The 22,672-nt window shown below is 41.7% G+C and overlaps 1 protein-coding gene and 1 long non-coding RNA gene across 5 annotated transcripts in view; one reads left to right on the top strand and one right to left on the bottom strand.

Moving 5' to 3' along the window:
* The first annotated feature begins 18 nt into the window (after nucleotides 1-18).
* Nucleotides 19-22,242, top strand: CASC3 (CASC3 exon junction complex subunit). 3 transcript variants are annotated; one of them, XM_075846366.1, is made up of 13 exons: nucleotides 19-323; nucleotides 3,452-3,476; nucleotides 6,537-6,610; nucleotides 9,376-9,537; nucleotides 9,659-9,810; nucleotides 9,931-10,110; nucleotides 10,836-11,500; nucleotides 12,091-12,152; nucleotides 17,426-17,534; nucleotides 17,633-17,731; nucleotides 20,155-20,369; nucleotides 20,478-20,600; nucleotides 21,818-22,242. In XM_075846366.1, exons 1-13 carry the CDS (start codon nucleotides 141-143, stop codon nucleotides 21,851-21,853), a joined length of 2,085 nt encoding a protein of 694 aa, XP_075702481.1. In that variant the 5' UTR covers nucleotides 19-140; the 3' UTR covers nucleotides 21,854-22,242. The 3 variants fall into 3 exon arrangements, with proteins under 3 accessions (XP_075702481.1, XP_075702483.1, XP_075702482.1); XM_075846368.1 differs by having other exon boundaries at nucleotides 20-323; nucleotides 6,537-6,574; nucleotides 9,391-9,537; XM_075846367.1 differs by having other exon boundaries at nucleotides 20-323; nucleotides 9,391-9,537.
* LOC142666360 (uncharacterized) overlaps nucleotides 5,568-22,672 on the bottom strand; it is an 89,169-nt gene continuing 72,064 nt past the window's right edge. Inside the window, exon 7 of one of the 2 annotated variants that reach the window (XR_012851669.1) lies at nucleotides 5,568-5,685. This is a non-coding gene — a long non-coding RNA (uncharacterized LOC142666360). Of the gene's footprint in view, nucleotides 5,686-17,033; nucleotides 18,203-22,672 lie in introns of those variants that run through there. The other variant, XR_012851668.1, reaches the window with a different exon arrangement.

Genomic DNA, 22,672 nt, shown 5'->3' with positions numbered 1-22,672 from the left:
ACAGCGAGATTTCCTCCGCATTGGACGCCGGGAAGTGTAGTATTTTCCTCTTCGTGCCTATGGAACGTTCCGTGTAGCGCATTGTACACCGGGAAATGTAGTTCTTCTTCCACAACCCCGCCGATTCTCTTCTTACCGACATGGCGGACAGAAGCCGGCGGAGGAGACGTGCATCCCAGGATAGTGAAGAGGAGGAAGAGGGAGAGTCTGGGACTGAGAGCATTGGCCCCGCAGAGCGGATAGAACAGCCTAGCAGAACCGAAGGCCGGGAGCTGGGCAACAGGAGAGGGGAGGCGGCCAGAGATGGGAAGGAGTCTGAGTGTGTGAGTATAGCAGGCCGGCTCATCATGGAGGGGTATCATGGGGCAGATGGCAGAGCAGTGCTGTGCGTTACTTGTATATGTGTGCAGTGATGGATAGAGTAATGCACATTATTAGTATTATTGATATCCCCCCATTTACCTCAGAATTGTATTTTCTGCCCTGCACATAATGCAGCTTTTGTGCAATTTGTCCAGTGCATCTTTTCTATGGAAATTTTGCATTGGTGTCAATGGGGAGCGTCTGTCGCGCTATATCCTGGCCCGTGCACGCCGGGCGAGCAACCGGTACAGTGGTCAGCCGTGCAGCGTATGCTACTTCATGTCCGCCAACAACTGTGGCTATGATGTAGCTCGCTGCTAGCCTAAACCTGCTGTCCGATATCCTGTTTACAATTCCTGGACGGTACAACCTGAAACGCGTCAATGTCGGCGTAAAAGGACACTTGGATTTTTAACCCTTTCGCTGCCAGGACCCTTTTTTACACTTGAGATGCATGAAAAAAACCAAAACCTGAATTATAAAATTAAAAAAACTAAGCCCTATTATACCCCAGTACCCACTTATTTAGTGAAAGTATACACCTGGCGCATTGGACAACGCCTCCCACCTTTTTACTCGGACGCCTTCATGCAATTTTGCATCAAAGCATAGATATTTAGCATAAAAATGGATGGTTCTAGCTAGAAGTAGAGCCTGAGATGCAGAACACACATTAAAAGTTCAGATGTGCATAGTCCTACGTCACTCATCCCTATATCTACATGTCTTCACGTAATCCCTAGAACTGAAGAGACTAAAAATCTGTGACCCGCGGCGATCGGAGAGCAAATCTACACCATAGTTTTGTGTGTCTCAAAAAAGGATTAGTCCCCTTTTCATTTAAATGATGTGATAACATTGTAGTATAAAAATCACATCAACCCTGCTCAACAAATTGGTGGAATAATTTTTTTTTATATACACTACTCCTTCTCAATGAATTAGAATATCATCAAAAAGTTAATTTATTTCAGTAATTCAATTCAGAAAGTGAAGCTCATATTATATATAGATTCATTACTCGCAGAGTGATCTATTTCCAGCATTTTTTTTTCTTCTAATGTTGATGATTATGGCAAACAGTTAATGAAAACTCAAAATTTAGTCTCTCAGAAACTTAGAATATTGGGTAAAAGTTGTCACTCTAATCAGCGAATCAACACAAAACACCTGCAAAGGTTTCCTAAGCCTTTAAAGGGTCCAACCGTCTGGTTCAGTAGCTAAACAATCATGGGGAAGATGCGGACGTGACAGTTGTCCAGTAGACTGTCATTGACACCCTCCACAAGGAGGGGAAGCTGCAAAAAGACATTACTAAAGAAGCTGGCTGTACACCGAATGCTGTATCCAAGCGTATTAATGGAGAGTTGAGAGGAAGAAAAAAGGTGCTCAAGCAACAGGGATAACCGCAGCCTCGTAAGGATTGTCAAGAAAAGGCCATTCAAGAATCTGGGGGAGATTCATAAGGAGCGGACTGCGGCTGGAATCAGTGCTTCAAGAGCCACCACACACAGACGTATCCAGGACATGGGCTACAAGTGTTGCATGCCTTGTGTCAAGCCACTCATGACCCAGAGACAACCTCAGAAGCGTCTTACCTGGGCCAAGGAGAAAAAGGACTGGTCTGCTGCTCAGTGGTCCAAAGTCCTGTTTTCAAATGAAAGTAAATTTTGCATTTCATTTGGAAATCCAGGTCCCGGAGTCTGGAGGAAGAGTGGAGAGGCATCAATCCAAGTATCTTGCGGTCCGGTGTGAAGTTTCCACAGTCAGTGATGGTTTGGGGGCCATGTCATCTGCTGGTGTTGGTCCACTGTGTTATCTCTAGTACAGAGTCAGCGCAGCGTCTAGCAGGAAATTTTCGAGCACTTCATGCTTCCCTCTGCTGACAAGCTTTATGGAGATGGTGACTTCATTTTCCAGCAGGACTTGGCACCTGCCCACACTGCCAAAAGTACCAATACCTGGTGTAATAACAACAGTATCACTGCGCTTGATTGGCCAGAAAACTCGCCTGATCTAAACCCCATAGAGAATCTATAGGGTATTGTCAAGAGGAAGATGAGAGACCCCAGACCTAACAATACAGACGAGCTGAAGGCCCCTATCAAAGAAACCTGGGCTTCCATAATACCTCAGCTGTGCCACAGGCTGATCGCCCCCATGCCACGCCACATTGATGCAGTAATTTGTGCAGAGTCGCAGCCCCGACCAAGTATTGAGGGCAGATACTGTACATACTTTTCAGTAGTCCAACATTTTAGTATTAAAAATAATTTTTGAAATTGGGCTTATATAATATTCTAATTTTCTGAGATTAAACTTTGGGGTTTTATTAACTGTTAAACATCAACATTAAAAGAAAAAAATTCTGGAAATAGATCAGTGTGTGTAATGAATCAATATAATATACGAGTTTCACTTTTTGAATTTAACTACTGAAATAAATTAACTTTCTGATATAATTGAGGACTAGTGTGTGTGTTGTGTATGTGTCTCATATATATATATATATATATATATATATATATATATATACATATACACACACACACACACACGAGACTTTGGACTGATATGTTTAGTAAACACTGTTCATTGGTGGATACATTGGTGAAACATATTAATACTGGCGCACCGTATCTCCACTGGTACGGTCCCATTCCGCTGTCTGACATGTGACCTAACCGCTCTGTTCTAAGTGTATAACTGTCATCTGAGCTCCCACAATGCACTGCTGTCCGGTAACAGTAGTCCAGCAAGATTCAGAATTTCCCTTTCTGTCAGAACCAATAAAACTTCTTGTACCACTTTATATCAACATAAGGTTTTTACAAAGTTACATAACTTTATATGTAGACTTTAAGGCTGAGTTCACACGTCGTGGATTTGAAGCAAATCTCATTGCAAAGTGTAAAACCGTTGATGCCATCCATGGAGGTTAATGAGCTGCCAGTTCCAAATTTGAAAGGGGTTTTGGTGCTTGTTATGGTGATTTATTTTAGGGCGGATTCTCTTTATATTCGGGGTATATTATATGTATTGATAATGAGGAATAACATCTAATAATTACTTTTTTTTGGTTCTGCAGGAAAGTGAAGACGGCATAGGAGATGGTAAGTGTCCATGTCAGTTGTGAATTTAACCTTTTTCCAGTGTTTTTTTTTTGTATTTAACCCCTTGAAGACCCGGCCATTTTTGGCATTAAGAACCTAACAAATTTTTTTTTTTTAAGAGTTTGTCCAACAGCCCAAAAAGCGGAAAAAAAAATCCCCCCAACACATGTATATAATTTCCCTTATGGTACTACATAATTTCCTAAAGAGAAAAAAAGTGATAGCCAAAGTGTATATTATTTATTGCTTTGTAACACTGATATAATAAAATGTATTATATGTAAAAATATTGTTTACATGTTTTTGTTTCGTTTTTAGTTATCCTTCATTTACATTTTTAAATGTCGTAATGGGAGTTCTAATAATTATTTATGAATTTACATAATTTGGTGGCATATATGTAAATACACTAGGCTGTGCACTTTTAATTTAATATGCTTTGATTGCGGCATACAATAGGTTAAACGACAGATCCGTCCCTAGTTCAAGACCAGGGCTGTGTACTGCAGCTGTGGTCCAGTTTCTAATCGCGCGGGCACAGTGACTGATCGCCGTTAATAGTCCAGCACGGGTCCTCTGCAGACTCCTGCCTGTGCTGTTATATCATGGCATGGGTCGTCAAGGGGTTCTCTGCTTTGGACAATCCCTACTTGTTAGAAAAAGATGATCACAAAGTGTACCCCTGCTGGGACCCCCAGCGATCAGCTGTAATCTATAGGGAAGCCTAGCAGTAAGTGTTGAATATCTCTGCAGCGCCACCACAGAGCAAATTAAGCATTACGCAGTGTCCATTTAAGTCAATAGGTTGTTTGTGTAATGCAGGAAAGGACAGGTCCTCCAGAGCGAGAGATGTCCTTTGCCCTGGCCAAGAGATGAGGATTCTGAACAGGGGACCCCCCTATTACCTCAGAATTCCTTAGTAGGGCAACCCTTTTAAGTGATGCTCCTATATAAATGTAAAATACTCATCTGGGCTGCTTGTTTGTCTGTTCAGATACATACATAGGCTACATTCTCTGCGGTCCACTAGATCAGATTTCAGCTGACATTATTAAAACAAGATAGATTACAGGATGAGAAGAAAATGGTGACAGCGAACTTGAAACTCCCTGTGCCCTGACACTGTTTTTTACTTTTATGGCCCGTCAATGAGATAGGTCATACGTATAAGTTAGTTGAGGGTCTGACCTCTGTGACTTCAACCATTGCCGAAAATAACGAGCCCTATGTTCCGTTATTGGCCCCAGAGCAGGACAAACACGCCGCGTTGCTTTCTATACAAATGAACGGGCGTGTTGGCATCTGCCCTCAGCTGTTTCTGGCGCTCCCATTCATCTCTATAGGGAGCGACGGTGCATGCTTGTTCTGCCGTTTGGCCAAAAACTGGAATTTGGGGCCTCTTGTTCTTTGCAATGGTGGAAGCGGTTGGACCCCCACCTAACTTGTATGACCTGTCTCCTTAAACAAAATAGATGAAATCATGTTAGATTGACGAGCGACGGATATATCCGTCGCAAGCAGGTGTTAGTTCCCGCATAGCGACTGCTATATCTGTCGCTCTGATCGCGTGGGTACTGCCAGCGTACGCACGCGATCTGCGGCAGGAGCATGGCTGTTATACACAGCCTGGCTCCTGCCCCAACTGCCGGAATTGAAGCGCGCTCCGATTTTTGGCAGTTTAACCCATTAGCTGCCGCTGTCAATAGCGGCATCTAATATGCTTGACAGAGGGAGGGAGCTCCCTCTGACACCCCATCGGCGCCCCTGCAAAGAAATCGTGGGGCGCTGTTGGGTTTGCATGGCAGCTGGGGGCCTAACAAAGGCCCCCAGGTCTGCCTTCAGCAACTGCCTATTAGGCCATGCCAGAGAGTTTTACACTGACAGGCAATAATGCTTTGGTATACTAAGTATACGAAAGCATTATATAAGCGATCAGCAGATCGCATGGTGAAGTCCCCTAGTGGGACAAAAAAAAAAGAAACTTAAATAAGGTTTATGGGGGGAAAAAAAAATTATTACAGTAAACCTAAAATTCCCCCAAGAAGTGGTTTTATTTAGTAAAAGTGTAAATTTTTTTTTAAAAAAAGCCACACACACCTATAGTATCGCCTCGATCGTAACGACTCAAACAATAAAGTTAACACATTCATTAAACTGTCGGGTGAACTGCGTCCAAAGAAAACTGCAAAATTCCTTTTTTCTCCCATTCCTAACATAAAAAGATAAAATAAGTTAAGTCCCATGTACCCCAAAATACTACCAATAAAAACTACACATTGTCCCGCAAAAAACAAGCCCACGTATGTCTAAATCGACGGAAAAATAAAAAAGCTACGGCTCTTGGAATGCGACGATGTAAAAACAAGTAATTTTTTTTTAAAAGGGTTTTTATTTTGCAAACGTTTGAAAACATAAAACCTTAACATATTTGGTATCCCCGTAATCGTGCCGACCCATAGAATAAAGGTAACCTGTTTGTTTATGCTGCATAGTGAACGGCGTAAATTTAACGTAAAAAACAATGCTGGAATAGCTGTTTGTTTTCAATTTTTTTCCTAAAATAAAGTTAATAAATGTTAATCAATATATTATATGCAACCAAAAATAGTGCAATTAAAAATTACAACTCGTCTCGCAAAAAACAAGCCCTTATACAGCTATGTCGACGGAATAAAATAAAAGTTACGACTCTTAAAATGCAACAGTGAAAAAACAAAAAATAATCCTTGGTCAGTGGCCTGGTCAGTAAGGGGTTAACTTTGGTTTGGTTTTGGGGTTTTTTCTTGCTCCACTTTGGCTCACCGAGGGGCTCATGATAGGACCAGGCAGTGATTGCATGACTGAACAAGAGTTCATTTATCTTCTGTGATTGCCTCTTTGTGTAGTAGAGCTTGGCATTTCTGCCATCAAGTCCTGCAGCTGCATTTCTATTGAGACTCAGCCCAGCATGAGCATTAATGATTGGGACCAGATAAACTCTATAGAGTGATTTTTGAATGTTCTATTGCTTTTATTAGTTTTACTTCTATCATTTTTTTTTTTTATCTCTTTGACTTACAGCTGTGCTGTCAGACTACGAGAGCGCTGAGGAATCTGAAGTAAGCATTGTATGTGAAACAAGGAGCGATGAACAGGTATAGAGAGCAGTCTACATCCCATGGGAGGGATTGTGAACACATTGATGCCTTATCAAAGTTCACATTTAAAGGGCATCTCCACCTTTGGTCACCATATTGCAGTTTCTATTTAGATTTAAAAGGTTATGTACACCTATAAAATATATATATATATATATATTGTGAGACAGTGACAGGTAAAGTCATTGAGGGAAGGTACATTTCCCCTAGAATCCTGTCATATGTATCCTAGGCTCCCGGGAATGAGTATTTTTTGCAATAGAAAGCTCTAGCTTTACAATCTCGGCTTAAGGAAAAGCCGGAAAAAGGGCCTGGAGTTGGATTGGGGAAGAGCAGGGCGGGTTCCCCAATCCCTAGTCCATCTCTGTTTGTTTGTAGGACAAGGCTGCTGCTCAATTAGCTGCACCTGCAGCCTGTGTATAAAAAGGTGCAGACACAGTGTGTGAGTCTCAACCCTGACTCAGACCGGAGACTACTGAGGCTGGGTTCACAAGACCTATTTTCAGGCGTAAACGAGGCGTATTAGGCCTCGATTTACGCCTGAAAATAGGGCTCCAATACGTCGGCAAACATCTGCCCATTCATTTCAATGGGTTTGCCGACGTACTGTGCAGACGACCTGTAATTTACGCGTCGTCGTTTGACAGCTGTCAGACGACGACGCGTAAATTGACTGCCTCGGCAAAGAAGTGCAGGGCACTTCTATGCAACGTAATTTGAGCCGTTCTTCATTGTCAATGAAGAGCAGCTCAAGATTTACGAGCGTCACAGACGCCTCGCAAATTGCGAGGAGGAGCTTTTACGTCTGAAACGACGCAGTTGTTTTCTCCTGAAAACAGTCTGTCTTTTCAGACGTAAAAGACAGTTCACGTGTGCACATACCCTAAGTCTGGAGTAGCCTGTATTCTATGTGAGTAAAGACCTGTGTTACTTTGTGTCCAGCGCCTGGTAGGAAGGCACTTGGTATAGTTAGATAATATCTTGTTTAGTTAGTGCTCAGACGAGCAGGATTTATTTAGTATTTTGCCTTGTTGTACAAGAGGCTGTTTCTTTGACAAGAATAAAACACAGGCAAAGCCCTGTTTATGAACTTTAATGCACGGTGTCCCTGTCTCTGGCTACTAAGAAACCGCTGTACCAACCTCTCCTGATGCTAAACCCTCACAATATATATATATATATATTAAATAAAAATGTCAGTGTGTTTTGTGCAACTCTCAATACTTTATTAAAAATTATTTGTACTTTTTGAGATACAGCTGCTGTGTATCCAGTATAAAAAGCAGCTGTATCTAGCGCTGAAACCTGTATCCGGGTCCTGTGTGTCCCTGACACGCAGGATCGAGCTGTTACCGATCACATCGAAGTTCATAACTTAAATGTGATCGATAACCGGTGGATCCTGTGTACAGATCTCAGCGCAAGATACAGCTGCTGCTTATACAGGATACAAAGCAGCTGTATCTTAAAAAGTAAAAATAATTTTTTATAAAGTATTTAGACAGTTTCACAAAACACACCGACACTTTTATTAAAGAAAACTAAAAAATTCAAAGATGTACATCGCCTTTAATCCACATGTAACTTTGTAAATACTTTACTTTACTTATCTCGCCCAGATAGTTTCAGCCTGTATCAGGGTACAGTCACACAAGGCATATTTTTCTTGTATTTCTGCAACGTGAAACTTTACAATGTAATCATATGGAAAAATATTCCGCAAATTGGATTTCTTAATTGCTTGCGTTATCGAATATTTTTCCCATAGGATTACATTGTAAAGTTTAACATAGCAATTATGCCAGGAGTGACTGCATCCTTAGGGTAAGTGAAGACGCTACGTAATAGTACACAGCGCATCCGTCTTGGAAGCCGCAGGGAGTTTCGCCCGAAAAACAGCACCAAATTGTGGTGCAGTATTTCGGGCAGAATCTCTGCTGCAGAGATAGTGCTAGAAAAAAAAAAGTTCATACTTACCACGTTCTCCGTTGTCATAGCAACGCGTCCCACTGCTCTGAGTACAACAAGGGTCTCCTGGGATAACGCTGCAGTCCATGTGACTTCTGCAGCCTTTAATTGGCTGCAGCGGTCATATAGGATGAAACGTTATCCAGAGGATTGAGTCGCTATGACAACAGCTGGGGGTAAGTATGAACCTTTTTATTATTTTGGAATCTAAAAAAAGTTTGAATTTTCTGGTTTGATTTTTTATTTTTTTTTTGCAGCGGAATCGCAGCTTTTCCATTGCAAAAATCGCAACATTTATCTATTTGTTGCAGGTTTTACCTCCTATTGAATTCAATGTGGAAAACCTGCAACAGAAGAGCAGCGGTTCCACAACATAAATTCACATGCTACAGATTTAAAAACCGCACCGCAAGTCATTTTATGAACTGTTTCTCGGCTGATTTTTTTCTGCAGTGTGTGAATGAGATTTGTTCATCTCTGCTGTAATACGTTGCTGATTTTCTGCAATGAAATCTGTTGAGGGAAATTCAGTGTTTACGCTGTGTCCCCTACCCTTATAGTCCAGAGCTGCTCATGGTTATTGAAAACGGCAAACTTGACAGCAATACATCCAGTTTAGCTGAGCTACATCATATTACGGTCAACCGCTGTCTGGCTTTTATTTAAAAATGTGTCTGAGCGTATAAGAAATAGGATGGAGAATTTATTTGTCTGCAGTTTCCCTTTTAAGAAATGTGTTATGCTATGTAGGAAGATTAAGTTTACTTGGACAGGTTACTAAATTCAAAAAATAGTATCTTCCTACACAGCCGGAAGAGGCGCGTTACAGTGAGGATGATGCCCTTAAAACGACATTAAAAGCGGAAGATAATGCCACTGAGACACCCGCTCCAAAAGAGGAAAAACCGAAGTCTAAGGGAGCAGTGACAGGGGAGCGGCAAAGTGGCGATGGACAGGTAAAAATAACAAATGCCATGTTTGTGTGCAAAATATATATATATTTTTTTGTCCCCCTTACATTGCTTGCTCTATTTTATGACCTTGTTTGTCATTGTCTTGTCTATATCCTATTCGTAGGAGAGCATAGAGCAAGACGAGAACAAAACTACCAAGAAATCGCCGAAACGGCTCGATGATGACGAAGACCGAAAGAATCCAGCCTATATTCCTCGTAAGGGACTCTTCTTTGAACATGACCTGCGTGGACACACGAATGATGAGGAAGTCAGGTGAGAGAACACCGATCAGATAATTGGGCATTTATCCTATTTTATGTTTTTTATTGACTATATTTTTTTCTCAAAGTCCAGTTGAAAAATCAACAGCGCAAATGTCATTCTTTATTTCAGGCCAAAGGGTCGCCATCCTCGCAAATTGTGGAAGGATGAAGGTCGGTGGGAACATGATAGGTTTCGGGAAGATGAGCAAGCTCCAAAGTCTAGAGATGAACTAATAGCTATGTACGGTTATGATATCCGGTCTAATAAAAACCCGGAGGAGTTTCACCCACGCCGACCAAGAAAGCCGAGGTATGTTTGTGAGAAAACTAGGCTGTTTAACGTTAATACATTTTCCAGTGTGATAATAAAATTGGGAGTCCTCTTAATATTATTTTTTTCTTGCACTCTGCTAATGGTTGACCTGTTGGTAAGTAACAGGTGCTGCAGTACACGGATGACACCCCTGAATCTCCATGCAACTGTGGAGACCAGTAGTGTCACTCGCTATACTGCTGGAAGACTGATGGGACTTAAAGGGGTTGTCTGGGCATAGGGTGGTTTTTCAAAATGGTGACCTACTTACTGGATAGGTCATCAATAAATGATCGGTGGGGGTCTGACACCCGGACCCTGCACTAATCAGCTGTTCCGGCTGCCTCCGAATACCAGATATTATGCAGTGGCTGGTGTCTGAAGCAGATGGCTTCATACACTGTATAGCGGCACGGCCACTATACTTTGACAGGAGCTATCTGCTTTCAACACTGGTGCCTGGAGGCAGCTGGAACTGCTGATTGGTGCAGGGTCCGGGTGTCGGACCTCCACCGATCCACCTGTGGATAGGTAATCCGTATAACAACTGCCCCCTGCCCGGATAACCCCTTTTAATGATAATGCACCATGAGCACTGCAGGGGCGAAAGATGGCTGTCAAGACAAATGTGTTTTGTAATGCTACTGTATTGGTTAGGCAGTGTGGACCTGCCGCTTTAGTACTTTTTGCCCTCATAACTCTGTGTTTAATCATCTTCTTAGGTACAGCAGTCCTCCGAGGGAAGACCAAGATGAGAAGCCAAACAGACCTTTAAATCGTTACCAAGAGTCTAATTCTGCCCCTCCGCCAAGAACCTACAACAATCGCAGTACTCCCAATAACAGCAGAGCTCCCCCTAATAGGACCTATCCTCGGTCAGGTGGATACAAAGAGAATAGACCTTCCTGCTTCCCTCCAGATGATGGCGCTGCCCCACATTCTACTTCAGAGAGAAGGCAAGACTATGGTGGTTATAGAGGAAGAAGCACAGAGCAGGCTCCTCCACAGCCCAGCGAAAATTTCACGGAAGAGCATAACAAAGCTGAACTAACGACTGAGAAACAAGCAGCCGATCCATCACCGCCACCTCCAGATCGACCTGTGGAGAAAAAGTCCTATTCCAGAGCTAGGAGGAGTCGGATTAAAGGGGGAGAAGCCGGAAAGAGCATAGATGACACTACATTCCCAGACTTACCACCTCCCCCTCTACCCCAAATACCTGCTGAAGTGGTTCCAGAGCCCTCCCCTCCAATACCTGTAGTGAAACCTAGTGGCTGGGAGCCTCCTGTAGAGGGCAGCGTGACAGGACTGGAACATGACATGTCACAGGTCAACATTTCCGATCAAAACTGGAGTCCTGGACAGTCCGCATACATTTCTGCACGTGGTAAGGTGGTTTCCTGCATTGTTTTTATACAACTTGTTTATACGTCAACTTTAAGTGCTGTGATATTACAGAAAACTGATTGACTATATTACTTTTTCTGCACTAGTTTTTACGTATGACACGATTTTTATGTTTCCCATAAAAATGACACCTTGAAAAGCTGGGACCAGTTTCTCCATTGCTTGATATACTCCTATATGTTTAGAGAAGCTGCCTCGGGAGCGAGCATGGGTGGTCGGCATAGAACTTCTACACAACCCTCAATGGCTCTTTTGCATCCATTATAGCTGATCTTGTTCCTACGGTGCGGTGCCACCTGCACGTTGCGGTTATGTTTCTTAGCAGCTAGCAGTAGAGCAAAGCAACCGAGAGGAATTGCTGTCTGCATGGTGAACAGTCCTCTGAAGTCTCTGTTCTGCTATGTGCATAGTACATTGTGTTTTGGAGGGAGGGAGGTTGCAAATAATGTAAATAATTGTAATAAAGTCCCTTTAGGGTATTGCCAGAAACATTACAATACATCACATTGTGACTCTTGTCAGTTTGGGTAGCTAAATAAACTGAGTATTTGTCATTTGACTCTTTGCCAGGTATTCCAAATCATATGCACATGGCAGGTGGGCCTCCCCAGTACAATCGCATGGAAGGAATGGTGAGTACGGCCTGGATCATTTCAAGGCTTGCTTTATTTTAATCCATAGAAACCACGTTCACATACAGCAGATATAAATCAATATTTAGATTTAGGATGCATCAAACCTGGCCATTTTTACCCAATGTAACTACAACATCTAGGAGGTGATCTCTATATTCTGAGATGTCATATTGATAGATGTAGACTATGTTCAGGCATATTAACTGATATTACCCCTGCAGCTGCATTACATTGCTGTTTAACCCCTTCCCGCTCCTTGACGTACTATTACGTCATGGCAGCTGTATCGTTCGCGCTCCATGCCGTAATAGTACGTCTCGGGAGTAACGGCCGTTTCGGCCGTCCTCCCGACACATACAGGAGCTGTGACGCTGCTGTCTTGTTCAGCAGCTGTCACAGCTCCTACAGCGGGGACCGATCGCTGTGTCCCCGCTGATTAACCCCTTAAAAGCCGCGTTCTATAGAGATCGCGGCTTTTTAGGGGTTAAGCTGCCATCGCCGGCCTGCTACGCGATAGCGGCCAGCGATGGTGACTATGGCAACCGGACACCAAACAATGGCGTCCGGCTATGCCATAGACGGAAGCCTAGTGGGTCCTGACAACGTCAGGACCCACTATGCTTGCTGTCAGTGAGTAGCTGACAGTTCTAATACACTGCACTACGCATGTAGTGCAGTGTATTAGAATAGCGATCAGGGCCTCCTGCCCTCATGTCCCCTAGTGGGACAAAGTAATAAAGTTAAAAAAAAGTTAAAAAAAGATGTGTAAAAATAAGAAAATAAAAGATTTAAAAGTAAAAATCCCCCCTTTTCCCTTATCAGTCCTTTATTATTAATAAAAATATATAAACAAACAAATAAACTATACATAATTGGTATCGCCGCGTCCGTAACGGCCTGAACTACAAAATTATTTCATTATTTATCCCGCACGGTGAACGCCGTGAAATAAAATAATAATAAACCGTACCACAATCACAATTGTTTGGTCACTTCACCTCCCAAAAAATGGAATAAAAAGAGATCAAAAAGTCGCATGTACCTAAAAATGGTATTGATCGAAACTACAGTTCGTTACGCAAAAAATAAGTCCTCGCACGGCTTGATTGATTGAAAAATAAAAACGTTATGGCTCTTAGAATAAGGTAACACAAAAAGTGAATGATTGTTTACAAAACGTATTTTATTGTGAAAACGCCATAAGACATAAAAAAAACTATAAACATCTGGTATCGCCGTAATCGTATCGCCCCGCAGAATAAAGTGAATATGTCATTTATAGCGCACGGTGAACGCTGTAAAAAAAAACGAAAAAAAAAAAAATAGTACAATTGCTGTTTTTTAGTCACCACGCCACCTAAAAATAGAATAAAAACTGATCAAAATGCCGCATGCACCCCAAGAAAACTGCAATGGATTCCTCAAGGGGTCTAGTTTCCAAATTGGGGTCACTTTTGGGGGGTTCCCAATGTTTTGGCACCACAAGACCTCTTCAAACCGGACATGGTGCCTAAAAAAAAGAGGCCTCAAAATCCTCTAGGTGCTCCTTTGCTTCGGAGGCCGGCGCTTCAGTCCATTACCGCACTACGGCCACATGTGGGATATTTCACAAGACTGCAGAATCTGGGCAATAAGTATTAAGTTGCGTTTCACTGACAAATCCTTTTGTGTTATAAAAAAAATGGTATAAAGAGGATTTTCTGACAAAAAAAAAAATGTAAATTTCACCTCTACTTTGCTCTAAATTTTTGTGAAACACCTAAAGGGTTCATAAACTTTCTAAATGCTGTTGTGAATACTTTGAGGGGTCTAGTTTCTAAAATGGGGTATTTGATAGGGGTTTCTAATATATGGGCCCCTCAAAGCAACTTCAGAACTGAACTGGAACCTAAAAAAATAAATAAATGAGGCAATACTTCGCTTCTTACATTATACTGATAATGAGCCGTGCCCACCCCGAGATGACCCCAGTTTTGACCGTTTATATAAACGGAGACCCCTATTAGACCGTTCCAATGCCTGGTTTTCCCAAGCATTCACCCCCGATAAGTGTATTTCTATTGATGAGTCCCTGGTACATTTTAAAGGGAGGGTTCAATTCCGCGAGTACCTGCCGGGTAAGAGGGCAAGGTATGGCGTGAAGATGTATGAGCTGTGCGAGAGTGCATCAGGGTATACCTACAGGTTTAGGATATATGAAGGAAAGGCCACCCCCAAACCAGACTGCATCCTGGACTACAATAGGTACATGGGAGGGATGGACTTGTAAGATCAAGCCCTGAAGCCCTACAGCAGCATGCGGTGTGGTATAAGAAGCTGGCCGGGCACATCATACAGATGGCATTGTACAATGCGTACATGCTACGTCGATGTGCAGGCCAGACGGGAACTTTCCTGGAATTTCAAGAGGTGATTATCAAGAACCTAATCTTTAGGGACCAAGAAGGGGGGGCACCCAGTACTTCTGGATGTGGGGCCACACGCATCGTACCAGGGCAACACTTTCCAGGAGAAGTTCCCCAAACTGGCAAGAAGGGAAAAAGTCAAAAGAGGTGCAAAGTCTGCTATAAGAGGGGGATAAGGGAGGACACAATATATCAATGTGACACGTGTCCCGAATAACCAGAGCTCTGTATGAAAGTGTTTTAAAATTTATCATACATCCCTTGGTTTATAATTTACCCCAATTTTACTTACCCTGATGCACTCCGCACAGCTTATCCCCCCTCGTCTTTCCCCTCTGAGCCCTGCTGTGTGCCCAGGCAGCTGATAACAGCCACATGTAGGGTATTGCCATACCCGGGAGAACCCACATTACAGTTTATGGGGTGTAGGTCTCCGGTCAAAATGCTCACTACACCTCTAGATGACTGCCTTAAGGGTGTAGTTTTTAAAACGGGGTCACTTCTTGCGGGTTTCAACTGTACTGGTACCTCAGGGGCTTCTGCATACATGACTTCGCACTAGAAAATCCCGAGTAGGCCAAATGGTGGTCCTTTCCTTCTGAGCCCTCCCATGGGCCCAAACGGCAGTTTATCACAACAAATGGGGTATTGCGGCACTCAGAACAAATTGCGCAACAGAATGGGGTATTTTGTTTCTTGTGAAAATAAGAAATTTTCAGCCAAAACTACATATTATTTGACAAAAATAATTTTGTTTTCATTCCCAGCCCAATTCAAATAAGTTCTGTGAAAAAACTATGGGGTCAAAATGGTCACAACACCCATAAATGAATTCCTTGAGGGGTGTAGTTTCCAAAATGGGGTCATTTGTGGTGGGTTTCTATTGCTTTGATACCTCTGGGGCTCTGCAAATGCGACATGGCACCCGAAAACCAATCCAGCTAAATCTGCACTCCAAAGAACACACAGCGCTCCTTTCCTTCTGAGCCCTCCCATGGGCCCAAACAGCAGTTTATCACCACAAATGGGGTATTTCCGCACTCATGACAAATTGGGCAACAAAATTGAGTATTTTGTTTCTTGTGAAAATAAGAAATTTTGGTAAAAAATTACATCTTATTGGAAATAATGTCATTTTTTTAATGTCACAGCCCAATTGAAATAGGTGCTGTGAAAAAACTGTGTGGTCAAAATGCTAACAACAACCATAAATGAATTCCTTGAGGGGTGTAGTTTCCAAATTGGGGTCACTTTTGGTGGGTTTCCATTGCTTTGATACCTCTGAGGCTCTGCAAATGCGACATGGCACCCGAAAACCAATCCAACAAAATCTGGACTCCAACAAACATATAGCGCTCCTTTCCTTCTGAGCCCTCCCATGGGCCCAAACGGCAGTTTATCACCACAAATGGGGTATTGCCACACTAAGGACAAATTGGGCAACAAAATGGGGTATTTTGTTCCCTGTGAAAATAATAAATTTTGACCACAAATGACATTTTATTGGAAAAAATGACATTTTTTTCATTTCAGAGCCCAATTCAAATACGTGCTGTGAAAAAACTGTGCGATCAAAATGGTAACAACAACCCTAAATGAATTCCTTGAGGGGTGTAGTTTCCAAAATGGGGTCACTATTGGGGGATTCCTACTGTTTTGGCACCTCAACACCTCTTCAAACCTGGCATGCTGCCTAAAATATATTCTAAATAAAAAAGAGGACTCAAAATGCACTAGGTGCTTCTTTGCTTCTAGGGCTTGTGTTTTAGTCCACGAGCGCAATAGGGCCACATGTGGGACATTTCTAAAAACTGCAGAATCTGGACAATACATATTTAGTAGTGTTTCTCTGGTAAAAACTTCTGTGTTACAGAAAAAAAAATGAATAAAATTGAAATTCAGCAAGAAAAATGAAATTTGCAAATTTCACCTCCACTTTGCTTTAATTCCTGTGAAATGCCTGAAGGGTTAAAAAAACTTTATAACTGCTGTTTTGAATACTTTGAGGGGTCTAGTTTTTAAAATGGGGTGTTTTATCAGGGTTTCTAATACATAGGCCCCACAAAGCCACTTCAGAACTCAAGAGGTACCTTAAAAAAAAGGCTTTTGAAATGTTCTTAAAAATATGAGAAATTGCTGTTTATGTTCTAAGCCTTGTAACGTCCAAGAAAAATAAAAGAATGTTCAAAAAACGATGCCAATCTAAAGTAGACATATGGGAAATGTGAACTAGTAACTATTTTGGGTGGTATAACCGTCTGTTTTACAAGCAGATGCATTTAAATTCTGAAAAATGCAATTTTTTCAAAATTTTCTCTACATTTTGCAATTTTTCACCAATAAACACTGAATATATCGACCAAATTTTACCACGAACATGAAGCCCAATGTGTCACGAGAAAACAATCTCAGAATCGCTTGGATAGGTTTAAGCATTCCGACGTTATTACCACATAAAGTGAAATATGTCAGATTTGAAAAATGGGCTCTGAGCCTTAAGGCCAAAACTAGGCTGCGTCCTTAAGGGGTTAAGGAAAGATCCTGGGACCATCTCGGGCCTCTTGGCTCTTCACACCTCTCTAGTATCGATGCCAGGTCTCATCTGTACTGGAACTACGGTGTACATCTCAAGCAAACTATTGCTTACGGTTTTCATCGCTGCTGCATTTTCTTTCTTTATAGAAGTTAATGGGTAAATCTCAATATTTTCACATGAATTTGACAAGTGATAATACCATTAGGGAGGTCTGTCCTTATCAGTAGGTCTGTCATGTGCCATGAAGTGGTCTTGACTTGTTTTTACTTTATTTTTATTGCACTCAAAATGTTTTGCGTTTATCCGTATCAACTGTAATTGTCTTCTAGGGTGTTCAAAGTGGACGGGTTAAGAGGTATTCCTCTCAGCGTCAGAGACCGGTGCCTGAACCTGCTCCCATGCACATCAGCCTTATGGAAGGACATTACTACGATCCACGTGAGCGTCCTCATGCGTTATTACAATTTCTCTCCACTTGTGTTTTACATATCTGTAAATTTATATATTTTTTTTTGTTTTCGTTTATTTCTTTACAGTCCAGTTCCAAGGACCAATATACACTCATACAGAAAGTCCTACTTCTATTCCGCCTCCGGGGATGATTGTACAGCAAGAAATGCACCTTCCTCACCCAGGTACCTCCAATCTCAACATTTGGACTTCTTTTTTTTTTTTTTTTCATTAGCTGCAGATCTAAGTTTTCAGTGGGAGCTTAAAGTAAAGCTACACTTCTTGAAAAAAACACCAAACCTAAATGAAAACTGAGTGAATATCATTTGAAAATACAAAAACTGTTACTGACCAGACCCAGTACAGCCGAACATATTAGTACAAGGGGTACAGATATAAATCGTAGTCGCTATCAGGGTAAGAAATGTTAGTTTGAAATAAAACCAAAATTACGTAGTACTAGCTGCTTACCCATGCGTGCTTTAATACTGGCTACCTGGCGTCCTCGCCGACTCACGTTTCAGCGTGTCAAGCTTTCCTCCGGGGGCCTTTGAAAAACGTCCAAAATGTGGAAAATAAAGATGTTGATTGTGCCATCAGCTTCCTTTGTTAGACCGTGTGGTGGCAGCAGACAGCTGTCGAGTTTTCGTTGATGCCTGAAACGTGGAGCAAGGAAGCAATCTTTGGCTTTAAAACGTCTTTATTAAGTTTTAAATGTGAAGATTCACTCTACACGAAGGGGCCAATACGATGTATGACATTGTTGTTATTTTAGCACTGCTCATTTTTTACCTTTTGGATTTTACAACTAACCTGTTAAACACCTGCAGAAACAACATTGCAAAACTGCGCCAATTCGCTGTAAAAAACGCATGCTGTTGAGGTCTGTGTGGTCTTGAGCAACCAAACCGATTCTATCATTTGTTTCTCCAGAGCAGGTTTTGATTGCGATGGGCAACAGGGACACTGAAACTATATATATTTTTTTCTTCTTAGACTGGCCTATATGTGTTGCAATATTTGTTACTAGTAATGTCACCTACAAAGGGGTTAACACTTAACGCCTTCGTGACCACCAATACGCCTTTTCACGGCAGCGTAGACCAAGTCCTGCACAAGTGTCCCGTGCAGGCTGGAGCGGGTGCTCAGGTGTTTGATGACAGCCGGTCTCCTTCTCCAATGGTAGTGATCGAAGTTTACGCCGATCGTGGTAGTTTAACCCCTTAAATGCTGCGGTCAATAGCGACCGCAGCATTTAAATAGTTTACAGAGGGAGGGAGCTCCCTCTCTCACCCATCAGCAGCTTGCAAATACAGCCTCTGATGGAGTGTCATGGCAGCCGGGGGGGGCCTAACAAAGTCCTAATAGGCTTATATGCCTATTAGGCCATGCCAAGGGGCTGTATTAAAATAGATTGCCTGTCAGTTTATAGCAGCGATCAAAAGATCGCATAGTGAAGTCCCCTAGTGGGACTGAAAAAATAAGTTGTTTTTTTAAGTGTTTATATTTAGTAAAAGTGTAACAAACTGCAAGGTGAACGCCGTAAAAAAAAGCAAAACACAAAAAACTACGGCTGAATTGCTGTTTTTTCCCGTTGCCCCCCAAAAAAAGGAGCAATAAAAGTTAATTAAGTCCCATGTAAAAATGAAAACAGTCTCGTCCTGCAATAAACAAGCCCACGTATAACTAAATTGATGGAAAAATAAAAAAGTTATGACTCTTGGGAAGCAACGATGCAAAAACAAATAATTTTAGTTCAAAAGTGTTTTTATTGTGCAAAAGTAGTAAAACATAAAATACCTACACACGTGGTATTGTCTTAATCCTACCAACCCATAGAATAAAGGGAACATATTTACGCCGCACGGTAACTGTCGTAAATGTAAAACATATAGAACGGTGGAATTTGTTGGTTTTTTTTCTATCCCCCCCCCCACCCAAAGAAATCCAAAAGTTAGTCAAAAAATATGTACCCCAAAATGGTGGCATTAAAAAATACAACTAATCGCGCAAAAAAAAATTCTCATACAGCTATGTCGTCGGAAAAATAAAAAAGTTATAGCTCTTTAAATGCGACGATGGAAAAGCAAAAAAAAAAAATTGCTTGGTCATTTAGGCTGGACACTAACTGTTAAAGAAGTTTTCCAGAACAAAAACATTGGCGGGCCGATCCTTAGGCTATGCTTGTCTGTATGGTTGTGCGCGGTACTGCAGCGCAGCCCCACTAAACTCTACTCCCTACACCCATAGAAATAACATTTCCCGTTCAGCCAGTTAAAATGCAGCATGTGTAAAGTTGAGCACCAGACTATTCCTACGCCTCCGCCTATTGAGCCTCCCTTTGATCTGTACATGTGCAGTGGCTGCTGCTGGTGTTTTTCTCACGGGTGGTTTAGTTGTAGTTTATCATTATATCCTTTCGGCGAGATAATTCTTCTTCGCGTGCACTGACTTTCTGGTGGGCTTGTGCCTTTACACCGCAGCAAACCTGAGGGCACAGAGCTGCATTGTATAAGCATGAGGTAGGGACAGAGCCACTGACGATACAGGACATTGCTTTGTGTTTGCCACAGTTTTATGGATTAATATTGTCTGCTATCTATTTCAGGTTTGCACCCGCACCAGTCTGCTGCTCCGATGCCAACCCCAAACATTTACCCTGGTCCAGTTTCTATCCCCCCTGGACAGCCCCCTCCTCAGCAGTTGTTGCCTCCTCCCTACTTCGCTGCCCCCCCCAGTGTCATTAATTTTGGAAACCCAACTTACCCGTATCCCCCAGGACCCCTTCCTCCACCACCGCCTCATTTATACCCCAATACACCGGTAAGATCTTCTACTTGCTGTAATATATTCGTTTGTATTATTCAAACCTATTACGAAAACATAGTTGACTTTTTATTAATATTAGTGTTTTGTTTTTTAATCCTCTAGGCCCAGCCCCAAGTGTATGGAGGAGTAACTTATTATAACCCCGTACAGCAACAAGTACAGCCGAAACCTTCACCACCAAGGCGCACGTCACAACCAGTCACTATAAAACCACCACCGCCGGAGGTAAGATTTCAGAGAGATGCCCATTCTTAGCTCACAGTTAAGAGTATTACAAAACTGGAGATGTATATGGCGGAGTATGTATTGACAGTTTATGATTGGCATCCATTTGATGCCATCTATATCTAGGCATTTCAGTAAAATGAGACAATATTGTCCAGAAGTTCTAGCGTTTCAGATCCCAGTTTTGTGGTTTCTTAAAGGGGAATTATACCAATGTTAGAAGACCATTGTGAAGTTTTGGGAGGCTCTGACCCTCATCTGCTTCCAAAATGACGGATGCTGTGGCATAGCGTTGGAACTTAGTCTATTAAGATGATGCTGTGTAAAAATGGGTACAGCAAAATTATAAGGAGTATATTACAAAATGTGAGTGACCTATTTTAAGGACAGAAGACCGTTAAATGTGTTGTCTCACTAGGACACTAACTTTTATTAGTTCATATGGTTATCATAGATGGGGTCATACACCTAAAAGCCCTCAATGAATGAGCCAGAGTAGACCTGCTAACAAATAGCAGCTCTCGCAGACCTGGTCGGCCCATGTCCATGATAGTGCGCCATTCATTTGAATGACTGGCATGAACTGTATGGGTGGCTGCAGCTTTTTCTGGTGGTAATAGCTGATCAGCAAGGGTTTCTGAAGCTGGATCTGCAGCAACCAGCTTATCCTTATCAGTGATTGGTGCAACTTTGTAAAGACTACTTTATTTTAAAAAAAAAAATTACTTTTTGAGATACAGCTGCTTTGTATACTGTATACGGAGCAGCTGTATCTAGTGCTGAAACATGTATCCGTTCATAACTTAGATGTGATCGATAACCGGTGGATCGCACGCAGGACCCTCTGTCACAACCAGTCCGTGCCGCTGAACTGACTGATTCAGGTCTCCGCGTACGATACAGAATACAAAGCAGCTGTATCTCAAAGTAAAGAATTATTTAGAAAGTTGCAAAAAACAGACTTTTCTTTATTTAAAAAAAAAAAAAATCCCTTCTAAGTTTTGATGCAGAATTCTGATACTCTACAACGTAGTGTTTCGGTCGCAGATTTCACCCTTTGCATCGGGTGAAATCTCTGGCAGACCCACAGAATGCACTAAACGGCCTGCAGACTTTTTTCCCAGTATGCGTGATAGATATTAAAATGTTATAAAATAAATATATATATATATATATATATATATAATTTATTATAATCTTCAAATACTTTCTTTCAGGAAAACAGACACTTGAAAGAGAGGAGCAGCTCTTGAGCTCCTGTTATAAAATCTTCCTTTACCAAGAAGAGTGTCCTGGATTATAGAACAGTATTTTCTTTTTCTTTTACTGAAGAAATCTCAAACTGAGGGATTGCTCACATTTTATTATAACTTTGAGCTGTTCTACACAATCTTGCACCGCTCACCAATATAAATATGTAATTTTTGGTATGTTGATAGACCATTAAATGTATATTGTTACTTGTTTGGATATATGTAAGGAAAGTTGATTTTTTTTTTTTTTTTTTCATTTTGCTGCGTGCCTAAATTCCTTCTGTCTTTGTACAGCTTTTTTTATTTGGAAAGAGCGCAAGTGAAACTGCTGCTAAAAAAAAAAAAAAAAGTGTTGAATTTAATGGCTATATTAAAAATTCATCTTGAAAGTGTTTCCTAGATATTTTCCTGGATAGAACAAGTTGTCACAAAACTTCTACGTTATTGTTGCTAATTTCAATTTTAGAGGAATACTCCAGGCCTACGGCGTGCAAGGTCTGAGGGGGAGGTGCCTGACACTGAGATATTCTTTTGTGCTTTTTGGATTCATGTGTCCTGTTCTGCCCACTCATACCCTAGACCAGGCAATACATAGTCTATTAGTTTAGTCTCAAATAAGCAGATTCATACAGGCTACAGGTCATTTCAGGTAGACTCTATACTTCACTAGTTTAGCTGCATGCAGGTCAGATGCTATAGTGTTCAATAATCTCTGGTCGGAGCCATGCTAGGCCGAGCTTGTTTTTGCCCTCACAGCTATAGTCTGAATAAATTTTTCATTTTTGAAGAATAAATAAACCCATCATACACATTTGCTTA

This window comes from Rhinoderma darwinii, chromosome 13, assembly GCF_050947455.1.
Source record: "Rhinoderma darwinii isolate aRhiDar2 chromosome 13, aRhiDar2.hap1, whole genome shotgun sequence".
Taxonomy (NCBI): Eukaryota; Metazoa; Chordata; class Amphibia; order Anura; family Rhinodermatidae; genus Rhinoderma; species Rhinoderma darwinii.
This window is presented reverse-complemented; position numbering and strand designations above follow the sequence as displayed.

Excerpts from the sequence above, each read along its gene's own strand:
- CASC3 (XM_075846366.1), top strand. The coding sequence starts at position 141 with ATGGCGGACAGAAGCCGGCGGAGGAGACGTGCATCCCAGGATAGTGAA. Across the intron at positions 6,611-9,375 it reads AAACAAGGAGCGATGAACAG|TATCTTCCTACACAGCCGGA; the intron begins GTATAGAGAGCA and ends TTCAAAAAATAG. Across the intron at positions 9,538-9,658 it reads GGCAAAGTGGCGATGGACAG|GAGAGCATAGAGCAAGACGA; the intron begins GTAAAAATAACA and ends TCCTATTCGTAG.